Here is a 17,920-nt window from a genome sequence, read left to right as displayed (position 1 = left end):
CCAGCTAGGGAGGGGCCTCCAAGAGCCCATGGAGTGGCCAGTTTGAAGGCCATTGTCACACTGGGCCCAGAAAGGCTTAGTGGCCAGTGCCCTTGTCTCCCGGTCTTATGCTGGTGTTGCGCGCCGTTTCCATCTCACCTGGCGCCTGGAGACCTCGTGCAGTGTCCCTTTGGAACTCGCTCCCCTGCTGTGGCTGGCATCCGGAGACTGGCCTGTGCCATCTGTACTCACTGACCGGCGCCGTGCTCTCCACAGACGTTGCTTCTTTAAAAATGTGATCTCGCCTGCTGCTGGCCCTGGGCAGGGCTAGCAAGCCCCCAGGGAGCCCTCATCCAAGTGCAGCGTGGTGCAGCATGGCCTGGTGATGCTGCCACGTGGGAGTATGAGCCCGTGGACACGGAGCAGATGCAGGGGCCCCGGTTCTGACCGCATGCGTGCCGAGAAGACAACTGAGCCCCGCAAGACTAGTGAGAAGCCTTGCTGGGGAGGGTGAGGTGCGCCAGCCCCACAGGGGGCTGCTGGCTGGTTTAGGAGGGTCCTTCCCCGGCCAGGGGTGGGGGGCTACACCTGGCTCGCTGACTGCCCCTGCATGCCCACCAGCAGGTCTTCATGCTGACTCACTGTGTCTTGTTCTGTTTGAAGCTGTTCTCAAAGCCTGTGCCGACGGAGGGGCTAACCGCCTGTATGACGTCACCGAAGGAGAACGGGAGAGGTACGTGCCTTTGGCCGCTGTGGCCCCCCCGCCCGGTGACCCTCTGGGTATGTGGCTCTTGTGACCGCCTGGCCATGCTGCTGGCCGAGCGGTGGTCTGTGTGCCGCAGAGGTGAGCAGCCTGCCCCTGGGTCTCCAGGGCCAGGAGGGAGAAGACAGAGGGACATGGGAGAGGGGACCTGAGCAGGAAGAGGAGAGGGCCACCTCCGGCATCCCTCCCACCTCACAAGGTATGTGTGCATGCAGTGCTGAGTGGACATGCAGTCTCAGTAAGCCTCACCACAGACCTCAGTCAGGTTCACTGCTGTCAAGTCAGAACTGACTCGGTGACCCCAGTGACAGGGTAGAACTGCGAGTTCCGAAGCTGTGCCTCTCGAAGGGAGTAGAAAGCCCTGTCTTTCTCCCAGGGAGCACCAGGTGGTTTTGACCTGCCGACCTTGCCGTTCACAGGCCAGTGCATAACCGCTGTGCCACCAGGGTTCCAGCAGAGCACAGCGAGCCAGGACCCTTCCTTCAAGGTGGTGCCCGCGTCTACTGCGTGACTTCACTGGTCCTTCCAGGGGCTTCCAGGCAGACAGAGAGGGCTCCTCCTATGACCTCAGCCGCCTCCCACTGCCCACGGCCGACCAGTCGATTCTGACGACCGTAACCCCAGAAGGGGTTCCTGAGGTCCTGACACAGCTGCCAGCCTCGTCTGTCGCCCTCAGAGCGGCTAAAGGTTGTGAACCACTGACCTCATGGCTTGCAGCCCAGCGCTCACATGACAGCCTCTGCCTGGCTCCTGAGAACCTTTGTGAGCGCTGAATGCCAGTGAAGATAACACGGGGGCGTGTTACACTGTCAAGCCAGACGCAGCGGCCAGCAGCACACGAAGGTCACACTGACTCATGGCTGCCCTGACTCATGGCTGCCCCACCCGCCACAGGAAGCCAGCTGCCCTCCAGTCCCCTGACCCCCCCCACACTGCACACACACACCTGCTGTGGACAGTGGCTCAGTGACCCTCCAGGTCTTCATGGTCTGATTCTCTGAAGGCGATTGCCAGGCCTTTCTTCCTAGCCTCTCCATAGAATCCCGGCTGCGTCTTAGCCACCCTGCTGCCAGGTGGGCAGGTGTGCCATGCTTGGGAGGGGTGCACTGGCCTGGAACCATGGGGCTTGGAGCCCAGCAGGGAGTGGCTGTTAAAGCTGCCTTGGGGCCATGACCCTCTGCTGCGCCCCCCTGCTCTTCCCTCTGCACTCTCCTGCCCCTCTTGCTCTGCCCAGCTACTCTCTTGTCCCCACCCCTTTCCTTTATCCATTAACCCTTCCTGCAGGCGGTGCCCACCCGCCATCCAGGACAGGACTCAGTATCGATGGCCGCTGAGTCACCAGTCTGGTGCTTGCGGCTCAGATTTACTTGGAGTTGGGCATCTGGAGTGAAATGGAGACTGCACAGTGTGCGTTCCCTGTGCTCCCCGCACTCCCCCAAGCTCACTCTGCGTCCCCAGCTGTCAGCGACGTGGGCCCCAGTGCTTTCCCTTACCGTGTTAGCCAGCGGCACTCCGATGAAGCCAAGTTTGTATTTCCTGGGTTCCTCTCTCTTGGTGTTACGGCTGGCAGCTGTGTCGTCTTAACGTTCTCGATTTTACTCCGCTGCCTTCTCATAGCTGTCTCAAGAGCTACACAGACCCCATGACGAAATCCATGATCAGAGGGTTTGGTAAGGGTGTTACCACAGCTGTCAGGCCGTGAGAACTGTTTGGGCTGCTGCTGTTCACCGGGATGGGTCACATTACGGCGGTTCTCCACCTTCCTAACCCGTGACCCTGTCACACAGCCCCTCGTGTTGTGGTGACCCCCCCAACCATAACATTATTTTCTAGGCTACTTCGTCACTGTAATTTTGCTACTGTCATGAATCGGGTGACCCCTGTGAAAGGGTCGTTCCCCACAGATGAGAACCACTGTGTTAGCGTTTCAAGTCTGCTCGTAAACGCTCACAGGGGCATACCACTGCTGTAAGCCAGTCAGCTCGAGCTCCGTGGGTCAGCAAACCCAGCTCCCTGAATGAAGGGCCCCTGGCAGGCACCCCACTCCGGTGAGCCTCAACCAGAAGGCATTCGGCTCCATTTCTGGGGTCGGCAAGCCCAACTGCAGGGCCCAGTTAAGTGCCCAGAGGCACCCCTCTCCACAAGCCCGCCTCCTGCACAAATGCACTCCGCTTTGCCTGCTCAGTGGACTGGGCAGTCCGTCCCTCTTTTCCATGCTCTGGCTCCTGGTTCTGCCGCTGCTCCTCTGACGGGTCTTCTGCATCCAGGAGGGTCACTGGGCGGCGGGGGGGGGGGGGGGATCTCAGGTTCAGAAAACAAGGAGCTCCACTCCTGCCTCTTGCTGGTAGTGAGACACACCCGCACCCCCTGCTTCCTTTAGGGCCCATCTGTGCCCAGCAGGATGGCTCTTACTCATGGATGAGTCCTATCAAGTCTGCCCACCTTCTCACCAGACCAGGCAGGGAAAGGTCCTATGGTGCGAGTGAGAGGCTGGCTCGCAGAGCCTCAGCAACTCGTTCACTGCCCCCACAGGCTTTAGGACTCAAGGGGTGGCAAGGGGAGTGTTTCCATCCCACTTCCCTTCTGACCCCTGCAAAAGCCCAGCTTTCTGTTTCCCGGCCCCGTGCTCTGCTGGTCGGAGGCCCTGGTTCCGAAGGCAGGAGTGCTCCCACCAGGAGACAAACACTGGGACCACTGGACCAGAAGTGAAGGGTGCCACGTGGCCACACTGGCGCCTCCTGCTCAGCAAGACGGCCGCCACTGCTGGTGGCGTGAGTAGTCCTGATCACTGAGGAGGGCTGGTACCATTGTCACAGGGCAGCAGGAGGAGAGGGCGCCCCTGGGGTATAGGGGATGCCCAACACTGGCAATGAACCATGGGCACGGAAGTAAAAGAACAGAATGCAGAATGGTCCTGGAACATGGAGCAGGGCACCCTAACCTTGCCTGAGACCATGGGCACCGGTATCCTGCCAACACCCCCTCTCTGAGGTCTGATCCTGTGATCACCTAGCTGAGGCCCACAGTTGAAGGCCAGCTACAAAGATTGGGGGGGTGGGGGACGCAGAGAGGAGGAAAGGCCCACAGAAGCAGAACCTGCTTCTCTCCAGGAGCCAACACCATTCCGCTTGCCGAGCTGGAGGCCAAGGGAAGAGGAGCAGGAGAGGGCCAGGAGTCAGCTCACGGAGGCTTTTCCACCAGGCAGCAGGCTGTGGCGGGAGCTACATTTTCCAAAGAGCTTCTGAGCTGCAGAGTGAGTGACAGCCCAGAGAGGGGCAAGACGGCCTGCACTGAGCGCTCTCTGGGCCCAAACCCTGCCGAGCAGGGGAGCAGGGTGGGGTGGGATGGGGACACGCCCTGGAAGGAAGCCTGGCAGAGTTGCTGAGGCAGGGACATGTGACGGATAATTTTCACTGTTTTATTTACTTTTTGCATTGATATGGAACAGGGTAGGTGCAGAGGGAGGGGATGCGGAGAAAGGGCAGATGAGGACTCATGGGGCAGGAGGACCCCAGCCAGGCCAGCAGACGGCCCCAGATCTCCCCTTCCCGTCTCAGCCCTTGTGTACTTTCCTCCAGTGATTCGTGGGCACAGTGCCTGGGGTCCCTCTCCATCCTAATCCAGCTCTCTTTGTCAGGGTCCAGGCTCTCCCCAGGCTGACCCCTCCTGCCCATGGGCAGATCTCCCCTCTGTCCCACATTGATCGGCGTGCCGGGATCCTTTCTCTTGCCCTTTGCTCTCTGCCCACAGGCCTGCCTGCCCATACCCCTCGGAGCTATTCTGACTCACCTCTGACCCATCTGCCTGAGAATCGGACACACCCCTGGCCCGTGAGCCTGTTCAGCACGGAGCCATCCTGTGTGGTCCTCCATCCTTCACTCTCCCTGGGGCAGCATGGTGGGGACAGATGGGCATATTGGCCCTTTCCTAGACATAACCTTCCCTGGACTTCTGTTTTTTTAAGGTCCGTTTTCTGGGACTGGACAGACCAGTGATGAGCTGTGAACTGGTGCTTTGCCGTGGCGGTCAGCAGTGGCTGTCATCTGAGCAGGGCCATCATAGCTGGGAGGGCAGACCCAGTGCCTCCCCACACAAAAAGGAACCCCCTCCCCCACTTCCGCCGGGGCTGCTTCATGAACAGTAGGCTGCCTGCTCAGGCCAGGGCGGCAGAGATCTCAGTGGAGGCCGAGTGGGAGCCACACAGCCACATGCTTCTGAGTGGCCCAGCTTTGACAGACCCTGCCGCCACCAACACTCCTCCTTCATATGAAGCCGGGCTGTCGTATAAGCCTGGTTTCCACTGTGCAAGCTGTGGGTCCTGCCTGCATCAGCTCCCCATAGCAGATGAGTGACTGCTGAAAGTGCCTCTATAATCAAAAAATGTCTGGTGGTCTTAAACTCTAAAAGTATTTCCTATTGCATGCTAGTGTATTTTGTAAGCATGCATTTGAACAAGCTTATTTTGATATATAAATTATATTTTTCCTTAATTACCTTTACATGTAATTATGTATTTCATGATATAAGCTATAAATTATATATAAATATGATTAGATGTGTAATCTCCTGAGATAATTTAAGGAGGAGTAGAAAATAGGATGAAATATGCAAAAAAATTAAAATTCTTAATTACCGTGTGTGAGTGACATCCCCGATTGGCTGTAATTGACATCTCTGTCATTATGTATGCAAATGAGTCTCTCGCCCTCCACTTGTTTATGCTCCCCCTGCTGTGGGGTGATGCCAAGTCGCTGTGGTGATGATGAAATCAAAACACCAGACTCTGGAGTCCAGCCGATGCCGAGTGCTGATCCTCCAGGACAGGGTAGAACTGCCTCTGGGTTTCCGAGATGAATTTTTCAGCCTCGGCTTTCTCCAACAGAGCGGCTGGTGGCTTTGAACAGCCATCCTTGCAGTTATCAGCCCAAGGAACCACTATGCCACCGGGGCTCCTACAGTCTCGGCATTCTAGGGAGGCTGCAGGAAGTTTGTGGGAAGAGCCCCTTGTCTTTCTGAAGGCCCTCTCAATGACTTTTTCAGAAATGAAGGTTGAGCGGCTCCTTGGAATAAGGGTGCACATTCACGTGAATGCTTAGCTAAGTTGCTGCAGCATTTCTGCGGGAGGGGCGGGGGCCTGAGGTGGGAGAGGAGGACAACTCAGAGCCAAATGTCTGGGGTTCCGGGGCCCAGCCTGGGAGCCAGGCTTCTGCTGCGAGGTCGTGGCCGAGTGGCGAGAGCAGGGAGTCCGTGGGGACTGTCCCAGGCAGCCATGCCGAGTGCACATCTACAGACCGTGGCAGGCGTTCGTAGCTGCGCGCTTGTCAACTCTGAGGCCAGGGGCAGGCAGGGCAGCACCGGAGCGGGCACTGGCGGAGTCCTGCTAGCTGTGGGGGGCTTCTAAGGGGGAGAGGACTGTACAGCCAAAGAGAATATTCAAGACAGAAAGATCCCGGAAGGGGCCAGATGGTTGGACACATTGCCGGTCTCCAGCAGGTGGGATGACCAAAGTCCTCATGGTAGCCATCATTTTACCCTTTTACCTGTTTGTCCTTCTCAGTTCCATCAGATTTCGCTTTGGGTATTTGAGGCTTTGCATGTCAATTGACTACCAGTCTTCATGAAGGGGCCTTCTTGTCACTGTGGGATTGCCCCTTTTTATCCTCGCGTGACTTTAAATCAGGAAAGTCCTGTTTCTGGGTTTTATCCTTCATCATCCCGATTCCATCGCGGCGAGTTATATAAAGAAGACCGGAGGAAGATCAGGATTGGAGGAAGCCTTATTAACAACCTGCACACACCTTGGCTGCCCAACGGGAGGCACTTGCTGCTGAAGATCAAGGACTGCAGCCTTCCATGTGGATGACAGCTCAATGTCAGGAAGATCAAAATCCTCACAGGACCATGAGATCACATCTTGATAAATGGAGAAAAGGTTAGATTTGTCACGGATTTCATTTTGCTTGGGTCCACAATCAATACGCATGGCAACAGGAGTCAAGAAGTCAAAGGCTGTATTGCATTGGGTAAATCTGCTACATGACACGAGGCCCCTTTAAAGTGCGGTGGAAAAGCAAGGACATCACTTTGAGAACTAAGCTGTCCCTGACTCACGCCATGGTATTTTCAGTTGCCCCACATGTGTGTGAAAGTTGCACATTAAATACGTGGCAGGCCGGACGCAGGCCGAAGAAGAATCGCTGCTTTGGAATTACGGTGCTGGCAAAGAATATGGGAAGTGCTGCCTAAAGGACAAACAAACCTAGCCTGGAAGACATGCAACCAGAAGACTCTTTAGAAGAGAAGATGGCAAGACTTCCTGTCTTGTACTTTGGACATGGCATCAGAGGAGGCCAGTCCCTGGAAAGGGAGGGACGTCCTACTTGCTCAAGTAGAGGGGCAGCGAACAGAGGAAGACCCTGGAGGAGATGGACCGGCCCGACAGCTGCAACCCCGGGGTCACACGTGACCAAGGCTGTGAGAATGGTGCAGGGGATGCAGTTGTGTGGTGTAGCTAGCTAGCTGGGAGTCAGAACAGGTCACCAACCGCATCTGTTCTGATGTCCGCCTCATTTGGGGGAACATCTCCCTCCACTGCAGTCTGCCCCTTTCTATCCTTAGGCTGTCCACTTGTCTGTCTCTGTATAGCTACAGCTAGCTTTTAGACATTCAGCATATCGTATTTCTTACTCTCATGTGATCTCTCTGCCTTTTCATTGCCAGGTGGAGACCACTTATGCTTAATGTGCTGACCCTGAACCTAGGAAAGGTGAGGGCGTCCCCACAAGGTGGCCAGGAGAGGGCAGGGCGGAGAGGGCAGGGCGTCCCCACAAGGTGGCCAGGAGAGGGGAGGGCAGGGAGTCCCCACAAGGTGGCCACAGCTGTAAATCTTTGCAGAAGCAGACAGTCACCTAAGTCCCCGTGGACCCACTGCTGGTGGTGAGCCACTGAGCCACGGCGGCCCACGAGCTCCTTGATTGCTGCTGTGTTCCCGTGGTGGCTCCGGGAGCCAGCATTGGGCCTCTTTCCAGCCTCAAGGCCATGGGCCACGGGAGAAAGATGAGGCAGCGTGCTCCCGTAAAAGCGGACCGTCGTCATCGGGAGCGCTTCCTCGCATCCGGTAGGTTAGGGTCGTCCTGGTTTCTAGGCTGGTCTTGATGATGCTTCACTGTTCGGTCTCCTCTTTTGTTTTCTTTGTCCTTCCTTCCATTGTATTCATTATTTTACGATTACATTTTATCCTATTGGCCAGTTTGCTGTCGCTCTGCATGATTAATGTGCCGTGTTTTAAATCTCAGCCACAGGTTTCTCGGTCTTGGAGAGCACACCCTGATGGCTTCTCAGCTCACGCCGTCTCTCAGCGCATCTCTGCTTTCCTCTGTGCCCTTCCTGAAGGGGTAGGGTGGCCACACGCATGAGTGCCTGCTTGAAGCCTCCCCGGGGTAGTCCTCACGCCGGCGCCGCGTCTTGCTTGCAAGGCAAGGCTTTTCTGAGGACTCTCCTGGATGCCGGGCTTACTGCCAGGCCTCTCTGCTCTGGGTGACTGGGGTTATTCTTGGCCATGGGGTATCTAGGGCCCATCAGTCTGCTGTCTTCGTTGTCCATGAGGTCTGTTTGCTCCGTGTAGAAGAACACCCACCCCGAGACTCGGTCTCTCTCAGGTACCCTGCCCCACAGCACCTCATTCCCAGGCTCCTCTGTCCACAGCTGAGGAGACCATAGGTCTGAGTTTTCCATCTTAGCCCTGGGCTAGAGACCACCTGCTGGCAGCCAGCTATGCCTGAGCCTCCCCGTGGCGTCGGAGGCCGACTGGTGAGACCCACCCTACGGACAACCGAGCAAAGCCCTGCTCAGTCTCTACCATCCCCACAGTCCTTCCTACCCTGGAGCCTCCGGCTCTAGCCACGGTGTCAATCTGTCTCAGGGAGGGTCTTGCTCATTGTCACCCTCTACTTTACCAAGAATGATCCCCTGCCCCGGGGACGGATCTCTCCCTGTGACGTATCCCAATCGCCCGAGACAAAGCCTCACCATCCGGCTTCCAGGAGAATTCTCCCTGTGCTGCTTCCAAGTGAGATTTGCTGGATCGTTCGGCAGTCCATGGTGTACTGAATAGTCCTTACCGAGCCCACGACTCAGACCCGTCCATTTTCCGGTGGCCTTCCTTTCCCACCACCCGGCTTTCCCGTGCATCGGCGGTGACTGGAGATGCCATGGCTTCTCCATAATCCTCAAAGCAATGGCTTGGCTCCTGGGCACTTGACATAGCTGGTGCTTTGCTTTGCTTTGGGCGGAGTCGGCACATATCTCAGTGCTAAAGGTCATTTAATTTCTTCACTGCTTCCACGGGACTGGAATGTGGCTGCAAGGAAAATGAAATCCAACAACGCCAATGCTTTCTAGTTGTCATTGTGGTAATGATGTCTTCTGTAAGAACTGATCCCTTTTGAAAATGATGATGGCAGCCTATGTACTAATGTGCTTGACAGAATGGATGGATGGATGGATTGTGATCAGAGAGCTGTTCGAGCCCCCAATAAAATGATCAAGTTAATCCTAAACTAGTCCCAGAGAGTTGAACAAGTTCCCACAGTTCAACTCTTGCAGGACGAGGGTCTGCTCCATGTCTGCCCCCTCCTCCCTGGAGTGTGTGGCCTCCCATCTCCCCCGGGTTCTGCAGTGCCCCTCAGAACTCATGAACGTTTGAGGGGTGCCTCCTGTGGCCACAGGTGCAGGTCAGTGCAGAGTGCACAGGCCAGCCCTGGGGAAGCCTGATGCTCGGCCAGAGGACGGGCTCCACTCCTGGCTCATGCCACCTGCTCCTCAGTGGCCCATTTTATACGCAGCAGGATGGCACTGCAGGGCACCTTGTTCACAAGGACTCACAGGCGAATCCTATCTGTCTCTTCCCCGCCTTCTTACCAGGCCCATGCAGGGGAAGGCTATTTGGTGAGAGTTACTACATGGTGCAATCAGAGCGTACCCACATGTTAACCATCTATTCACCACCCCTGGACTGTGTCTTCTCTCTGCATTTAGGGCCTGGGGCCTCTGGCACTGACCTCCTCCTAGTCAGAATCAGCCAGGCTTTCCCCAGGCCACTCCAGAACAGTTCTCCATCTCCTCTCAGCCACACTGCGAAATTCCCTACATCCATTGTAAGGAACTAAGATGACTGTTAAACAGGGAGAGTGGTCCGATCCACCCCTCTCCTACGGTCAGAACTCGGTCTCACCCCATTCCTGTCCGTCAGCAGACAACGCCCTCCAGAACAGGCAGACCCATGGGGATGGGCCTGGAAGGGCCACATTAATCGAGTAGAATTCAGTCGTGATGTGGCTTACTGGTCCGTTGTGAGGATTTTTGTTTTCTTCACTGAGCTGTAATGCACGAGTCACTTCTTCATGCCTTCTTCGCATCTGGAAAGCAGGGTGTGTCATCGTCAGTCCCTGCTTGTTGCTGAGCCTCCTCCCACCGGGTGCCCGGCCCGTCTCCCCGCAGGACAGGTGGTGCGCAGCACACAGACTGAGTCAACGAGGTGAACGGGCACAGCCCTCACACACCGTGCCTGATGTGAAACCACGCCCTTTCCCTTCACCATTTCCAGCGTGCACCCCTCGGTCATGTACAGGTTGTCCACATTGAAACGATCTGGGAGTCCCATTCTTCTGGAAGCTGCCCCGAGTTTGTTGTGGTCCGTGCAGTCCCGTGCCTTTGCGGAGTCAGCAGACCACAGGTAAACCTTTCTCATACTCTCCGTGTTCCGCCAGGATCTGCCTGGCATCTGCAGTGCTCTCGTTCCACATCCTCTTCCGGCTGAAGTTTCTGCCAGCTCCTTTTCCTCTTGGCCTTTTGAAACACCGTGGTCACTCATTTTCTTTATAAGCAGTGAAGTATTCTAGGAAAGCTCGAACCCCCTGCACCCCACAAACAGCTTGGCCCGTCCTCTCCACGTGGTTCTCTCTCCACATTCACGCTGATGAGCCCACCTGTGAGATTAGTCCCCGTGCGTTTGTTTTAATTGCCACAAACAGCTGCAACAAAGTCTCAACGATAATTGCTGTTTTCCTGGTACATTCTTCACCACATGTGGCAGGCCTCTCAGCCAGTGGTCAGAGGCCAGCTCGTCACAGTGGTTGACCAGACGTCCAGGCAGGTTCCTTCCAGGCCTCCTCCTGCTGATGGGCATTGGCTTTCTGCCCATTGCCCAGCCACCTGGAGACCCTGCTGCTTTCTGCAACATGGATTCCCTGCATGCAGGGCCACCTACCAGTTAGCACCCACGAGCCCACCAGCCAGGCGACTACTGCTCAGGGACCGGTCACACTGTGGCCACTGTGTGTCTGAGTCAGTGCCCCATCTCACTGTCGCTGCCACGTGCCCTTGGTGGCTCTGGGTCTGCACGGCTCACAGACTCACTGGTGTTTGCGTTTGTTAGGCAATCAGCCTGGTGTGAATAGACTTCGGCGATTTTTCTCGGTCTGTTTGTTTTCTCCATTTCTGTGGGAGGAGCAGCTAGTGTAACTAGTGATATTGCACATCGTAGTCAAACACATGACCCTGCCTTTTCTGTGGGAGGAGCGGCTAGCACAACTCTGATTACAATAGAGTGTGGTCGTTACATAATCTGTTATTGATTTGAGACTTAGGAGTGAAGAGGTGGAGTTTAGCCTGTCGATCAGGTCACAGCTTGATGGCCTCCTTTGGAGGTGCGAAGCAGATATATAGCTCGTTGGAGGTGGGACACACATGCTTGGTCCCTATGAGACATTCTCGTTGACAAGCTACATGGAGACAGGCTGATGGCAACCAGAGCCTTGGAGCTGGAGAAACCATGTGGAGACCCATGACAGTGATGAGATGTGTCCACCACCACTGGATCCACAAGACTTTCCACCCACTGGCCTGTGATCTTCCTGCATTTGGCATCATTGCATGTGTTTTGTGAGTCTGAAGAGGAATTTACATATGGGCTGATACTGGACTTATGGACTTGATCTGGACTGGACTGGGATGTTTTCTCAATATTTAATTGCTCTTGCATATAAAGCTCCTTCTTTTAAATGTATGAGTGTGTCTGGATTTGTGTCTCTAGTCAGTCCGGACTAACACGCAGAGTCAAACACATGGCCCTCCTCATCCCATAAAGTGTTTTCCCATGACATTGGCACATATGTCTGTAACCGTCATTATGTCTCCAAAAGCATGTCTCTCTTACGAATGTTCTCCCTCCTCACCTCCTCATCCTCTCCTGACCAGTTCCCACCTGGTCCTCTCTGCTCCCTCCTCCTTCCCCAAGATCCTCCCCTCTACCCACTCAGTCCTTGTCCTTGGTACTTTGCAGATAAGTGAGAACAGCCAGACACAGCTTCCAGAGAGCTCACCAGCCAGAGCTGGGAGACATTTATAGAAACAGTCTGGGATGAGCTGGAAGGCGGGGAGGTTGGGTGCTGTGGGTGTGTGAGGCGTGTCCTCTTGGACGTCTTGTGACAGTCGGTACTATTGTGCATATGACCGTTGGCCTGTGGCATGCTCAGTCTCCTCTCTAACCCCGGCGAGCAGAGCTGGAAGGCTCAGGACCCCCGCAGTTCTCATAGCTGTCTGTCCGTCATCTCTTCCAGCTTCCTGCCAGAATTCATCAACGGGGACTTTGACTCCATCCGGCCAGAAGTGCGAGAGTTCTACACAGCCCAGGTGGGAGCCCCACCTCCCCAACCCTTACTTCGACCCGTGTTTTTCCATTTTCCTTCAAATGGAAATCCAGAGATTGACAAGTGAAATGATAGAAATATCATCACCAGCAGATAAGCATCCATGAGTTGTGGGTGTGTATGTGTGTGTGTGTGTGTGTGTGTGTTTAAGAGACTTACTAAACACACATTCATTAAGATATTAAAGGAAAACATACTACCTTGCTACATTTCTGAAGATGTCACTAAATTTTATAACAAGGAAATAAGCTGGCGACACTTCCCTCATCCTGTGAGCGCCCCGAGTGCCCTCTGGGGAGTGAGTGCTGCTTGCTTACTGCGTCCACGGTCAGGGCGCTGAGGGCACCCTGACATCTCCGAGGCTTCCGTGTATGGCCCGAGCGTCCTGCACACTCTCACTGCTCTGTTCCCTGCTGGTGCCAGCACCTCAAGGAAGTGAGCCCCCTGCCTCCCCACCCCGGGACTCTTAGGTGGTATGCAGGGCAGGGGGGGACTGCAGTGGCTGCTTGGGAGCCTGGTCTTTCCTTCAGTTGACACTTTTGACCTTGATGCATTTGTTGCCCTCACTTTCCATCCATGAAAGTGCCCTCTTAATCCCAGGGGCCTCCCTGTCCCCACTCTTGGGGCACCGTTCTTAGACCGAAGGCCCTCACCTTCTCTCTCTGGTTAAGGTGCTGGCCCTCACCAGCCCGCCCTGAGACAGGGCAGCAGTTGGGGAGAGCAGGCATGGACTGCAGCCAGCCGGGCTTCTCTGCTCAGCCCCCGGCTGATCCGGGTCTCTGTTCTTCACCACGCAGGGCTGTGAGCTGATTGCTACCCCAGACCAGAACCACACCGACTTCACCAAGTGCCTGCAGGTACTGCAGGGCAGGATCCAGGCGAGCCAGGTGAGCCTCGTGCACCTGCACACGGTCACACATACACACACACACACAACCGCACATGTAGTCACAAGCACACACAAACCTGCACACAGTTACACGAGCATGGTCACACACACAGTCATACACATGTGCAGTCACACACACAATCACATACACACATGTGCAGTCACACACACACAGTCCCACACACAATCATACACATAATCACAAGCATATTATGCAGTCACATGCAGTTACGCCATCACATACATACAAGCATACACATTGTCACACACTGATACACACTCACACACAGTCACACTCGCATGCTCGAGGTCCCTACTCTCAACCTTTGCCCTGTGTGCGGATGCCCCTGTCCACACTCGGAGCAGATGCCCTGCCTCACCTGACCGCCCTCAGAGGTGACACCCTGCGGACCTCTCGTGGGTCAGTGAGACTGACTCAAACCTGGGCTCCTTTCTCCGCTGCGCCCACCCCCGCATGCACACCCTCCCTCCCCAACCAGCCCCATGTTTGTCCCCCTCATGCCGGCGGTCCCACTCAGGTGGACGTGGTTGTGACCCTGGGCGGGCTTGCGGGGCGCTTCGACCAGATCATGGCGTCGCTGAACACCCTGTTCCAGGCGCCCAGCATCACCCGGCTGCCCATGCTCATCATGCAGGAGGAGTCGCTGGTCTGCCTGCTCCCACCGGTGAGGGGGATGGGGGCATGGGACGCCTGGGGCAGGGGCAGGGGTGGGGGGCTCGCCCAGGATGAACAAGAGCTGTGTATGCTGATGTTGATGTGCGGGTCTCACGGGCCCCACCCCCAAGGGTTGTCATCAGAATGGAGACAGACCCGGTTTTCGGAGCGGGCTCAGTACCAGGCGCCCACCCATTCATTGCGGTGCCTTGGACAGAACACGCTTTTGAAGATGCGCTCACTGCGTTCCGAGACAGTGTCTTCTCTGAACGCCCTGCTGGGTGCAGTCTGTCCCTGCTAGAGGGACTTTGTAATTCACTGGGGGTGTCCAAGTGACCCGAGGGGGGAAGCATGTTACACCCAAGGGTTAGAAGGAGGGGACAAAGAAAACAGGGAGGAAGTGGAAGAAGGGATGGTTGGCTGTGGGCGGGACAACCGAGGACATGAACTAGTGAGCTGAGTGGAAAACGGATCTGCTGTGTGAACTCGGCTACCTGACTCACGGTGAGCAGCCCAGGATCTTCAACAGCCGGCTCTGGTGTGGCAAGGGTGCTCCTTTGCCTCCATGAGGGCTGGGCATCTAGAGCCTAGCTGCTCCTGCCCTGGCAGAGCAAAGGTTAGACACCAACCAAAATTCTGCCCAAACCCACCCGTGTTCAAGATTAGCCCATGCCCATGGACGGCCTGCCATCATGGAGAACTGTGGACACAGTACAGGATGAGCCCTGGAGCGCCGCCCTGCGGCTGCCCAGTACCTATGGACAGTCCTGTCGTCATGCAGAGCTGCACACAGGTGGGCCGTGCAGGGACCGGTCCAGCATGGCCACAGGCCTGAGGTCCAGCACAGGCCTCTCAGTGCTCAGCAGGAGCTTCAATGTGAAGGCCACAGCCTGGCTAGCCTTCCCTCAGTGCCCATGTCACCCACGGGGCTGACCAGGCTGTAGAATAACCATGCCTGGAAGGCAGCCCTTGGATTGTCTAGCTGCCTTCAACGGGCAGTGCAGTGATCAGGGGAGTGGCCATGTTTGCTGCCCAGGCCCTGCCTCTCTAATTCAGGCTGATGTCACCTGTTAATGGGTGACGAGGTGCCTGGTCTCCCCCTTCCTGCAGGGCAAGCACAGACTTCGAGTGGACACCGGGCTGGAAGGGGACTGGTGTGGCCTGATTCCCGTTGGGGAGCCGTGCAGGCACGTGACCACCACGGGCCTCAAGTGGAACCTCAGTAAGTGCCCCCCACCCCCACCCCACCAGACCAAACAGGGCTAATAGGCGGGCTGTTGGGACTTCAGATTTTTCTGGGCATCTCCGAGCGGAACAGTGGTCAGTGGTCACTGTGTGTCCCCCTGTGGAGGCCCACACCTCAGTCACAGGCACACCCTGAATCAGGATCATCGGGGCTTCACAAAGATCCGGGGAAAGTTGGGTTAAAAGACAATGGAATGTTTTCACAAAACGTTTGAAGCCCCCTCATCTGACTCGCAAGTATTTTTTTCAGTTAGCTTATCCCTCCACATTGTGGGATTTGATTAAGTGATTTATTTCTGGAAATCGGCTGTTTTATGTTGCGAGCATCAATTTCTAAATACACTGCCCTGAAGTCGATTCCAACTCATCAGGACAGAGTGGAACCGCCCCTGTGGGCTTCCCAGGTGGGAAATCTTGGCAGGAGCAGAGAGCCTCGTCTTTTCCCCACAGAGCAGCTGGGGGGTCTGACGCTGACCTTGCCGGGTCAGCGCGTGGCCTCTGCACCACAGGTGCCCTCAGGAAGGTCCCTATGAGGGCCAGGGGCGCCCGGCTCAGACACGCACCGTGTTTTCAGTCGTCTCACACACACGTGAACATTGTTCTTCGGTACCGTCTAGTCAGTTCTGACTCAGAGAGACCACACAACAACAGAAAGAAACACACTTTGGACATGCCACCAGCATGCACGTAAAGTGGACGGTCAGAGAATAAGAGGACGGCCCTTGTTGCGGTGGGCAGATGCTGTGGCTGCGGCAGAGCCGTGGTGAAGCTGGATCAGCGCCAGTCTGGAATAAAGACGGTTGTGTTCTGATGGGATTCCTGAAACAGAAGCGTAGAGGTAGAAACACACTCATGGCTCTGCACCCTTCACCGTGGAGCAGAAGGCCCTCCAGGGACCGGCAATGAAGCCTGCAAGCCGTCCACCCCAACCTTCAACCACTCGAGTCCAAGGGCTGCCTGTGGCTCCCATCCCCCATGGAGCTCCGCCCTCATCCCCCAGGGCAGGCCCTGACCTGGTCGTCCATTCCCCTGCCCTGGGCGTGAACGCAGCAGTGTGCGCTAGTGGCCACCTCTGTTAATCCTGGTCGCTGGAATAGTAACAAAGGAAATAACTCCAGCTTCCTTCGGGGACAGTCAGGAGGACTGAGTTTGGCCAGGTGCACACAGCACCTGGTGCCCAGCCCCTGAGCAGTGGCCAGGATTCTGGGCCCCCCCAAGTGCCAGTTCCCAAGGAAACCCAGGACCGTTGCCCTAAGTGACCATCTGGGAGTCTGGATGGTAGCCCTTGGCAGGGAGGGAAAACAACAGCTCAGAGTCAGCTGTGGGTCTTTAGTCCAGAGACATTGGCGGTGAGCGGCCGCACCTGATCTTACTAAGGCGCTCTCGGCTTTTCTGAGGGGTCACTGAACCACACGGTTGGAGGGTAGCGCCCACCCACAGAGCCCTTGGGGAAAAGGCCTGGGATCTTCTCCCAGGGACCAGCTGTCCATGTGCTGCCCTCCATCAGGGCAGGCACCCCCAGGGTAAGGCAGAGGCTTCTGAGGCTGGCACTTTACGAAGGAGACTGAGTCTGAAGTGCCCTTCCATCATATCACCACTGTGGCCCGAGCCCCTAGCCTGCCTGTGGACAGCCTGTGGAGTGTTTCTCCTCAGTGCACACGGGCAGCCAGCCGTCAGAACGGGGACATTTCATTCTGAGCCCAGACATGGGTCCAACCAAATCAGGACCTTCCGTAAGTTATGGTCGTCCTGCCCCCGGCTCCATGCGCATTCCCCAGATGGCCTCTCCAGGGTCGGATGCCGGGAGCCTTTTGAAGGCGGTAGAACAGGTACACATATTAGCGTGAGGTACTATCTAATCAAAGCTTGGCTTGGGAGGGACAATCAGCAAATGTATTTATAACTGTCCTCGTTAACAGCTCTGACATTGGCTGATGATGGCTCTGGAGTCGCAGGATCCCATGTGTAGGGCCGTAGTGTTTTTCCAATCACCAGCCACCGCAATGGCAGGAGACCTGGTGGTGTAGTGGTTACACGTTGGGCTAATACCTTGAGGTCAGCAGTTCAGAACTGCTCTGGGGAAAAAGACAAAGATTTGAGTTGGATTTGACTGCAGTGAGTTCGGTCTTTCTTGTAATGTCACCACCCAGGAGATCCGGATGGCAGTAATGTGGCGCTCCTGAAGCTGCCAGGCCTGTTCAGCCAGCGCCCAGCCAGCCCCTCAGCATGCCCTCAGGGGCCTGGAATCAGATAACCCTGGGTCCAAGGCCAGCCAGTGTTGGCAGCGGCCGTACAGCTCAGTGAGGTTTCCTGTCAACTGTTCTAGGAATGTGGCCTCTCTGGGGTTATTCACCTGCTAAGTCCGACTGTGGGTTATTCACCTGCTAAGCCCGACTGTAGTCTGTCTGAAAGAGGAGTTTAATTCCAGGCTTGAAGGGTGGGTGCACCCCTGGTTGTGGTGGCCAGATACCTTGTCGTTCTGGGCATGGGAGATATGGGTTACTCGGTCCATTCTCTCCATGTGTCTTTAATTTTTGTCTCTCAGCTCTGATGGGAGAGACCCATAGCTGCTCCTCAGATGGCCACACACAAGCTTTGAAGGCCCACCCGCTACTCACCCAAGTGGGATGCAGAACCCTGCCTTAGTAGGCTGTGCGAAG

The 17,920-nt window shown here is 56.0% G+C and overlaps 1 protein-coding gene across 3 annotated transcripts in view; it reads left to right on the top strand.

The window, feature by feature from the left end:
• The window catches only part of TPK1 (thiamin pyrophosphokinase 1), a 32,104-nt gene that overhangs the window by 11,171 nt on the left and 3,013 nt on the right, over window positions 1-17,920 (top strand). For 2 of the 3 annotated variants that reach the window (XM_075558766.1, XM_075558767.1), the window contains exons 4-8: window positions 643-712; window positions 12,361-12,433; window positions 13,248-13,337; window positions 13,879-14,025; window positions 15,126-15,237. In XM_075558766.1, coding sequence (XP_075414881.1) covers window positions 643-712; window positions 12,361-12,433; window positions 13,248-13,337; window positions 13,879-14,025; window positions 15,126-15,237 — 492 coding nt within the window. The remainder of the gene's footprint in view (window positions 1-642; window positions 713-12,360; window positions 12,434-13,247; window positions 13,338-13,878; window positions 14,026-15,125; window positions 15,238-17,920) is intronic. The other variant, XM_075558768.1, reaches the window with a different exon arrangement.

This window comes from Tenrec ecaudatus, chromosome 9, assembly GCF_050624435.1.
Source record: "Tenrec ecaudatus isolate mTenEca1 chromosome 9, mTenEca1.hap1, whole genome shotgun sequence".
Lineage (NCBI taxonomy): Eukaryota > Metazoa > Chordata > Mammalia > Afrosoricida > Tenrecidae > Tenrec > Tenrec ecaudatus.
The sequence above is the reverse complement of the archived record's forward strand: the minus strand, read 5'-3'. Positions and strand labels throughout refer to the sequence as shown.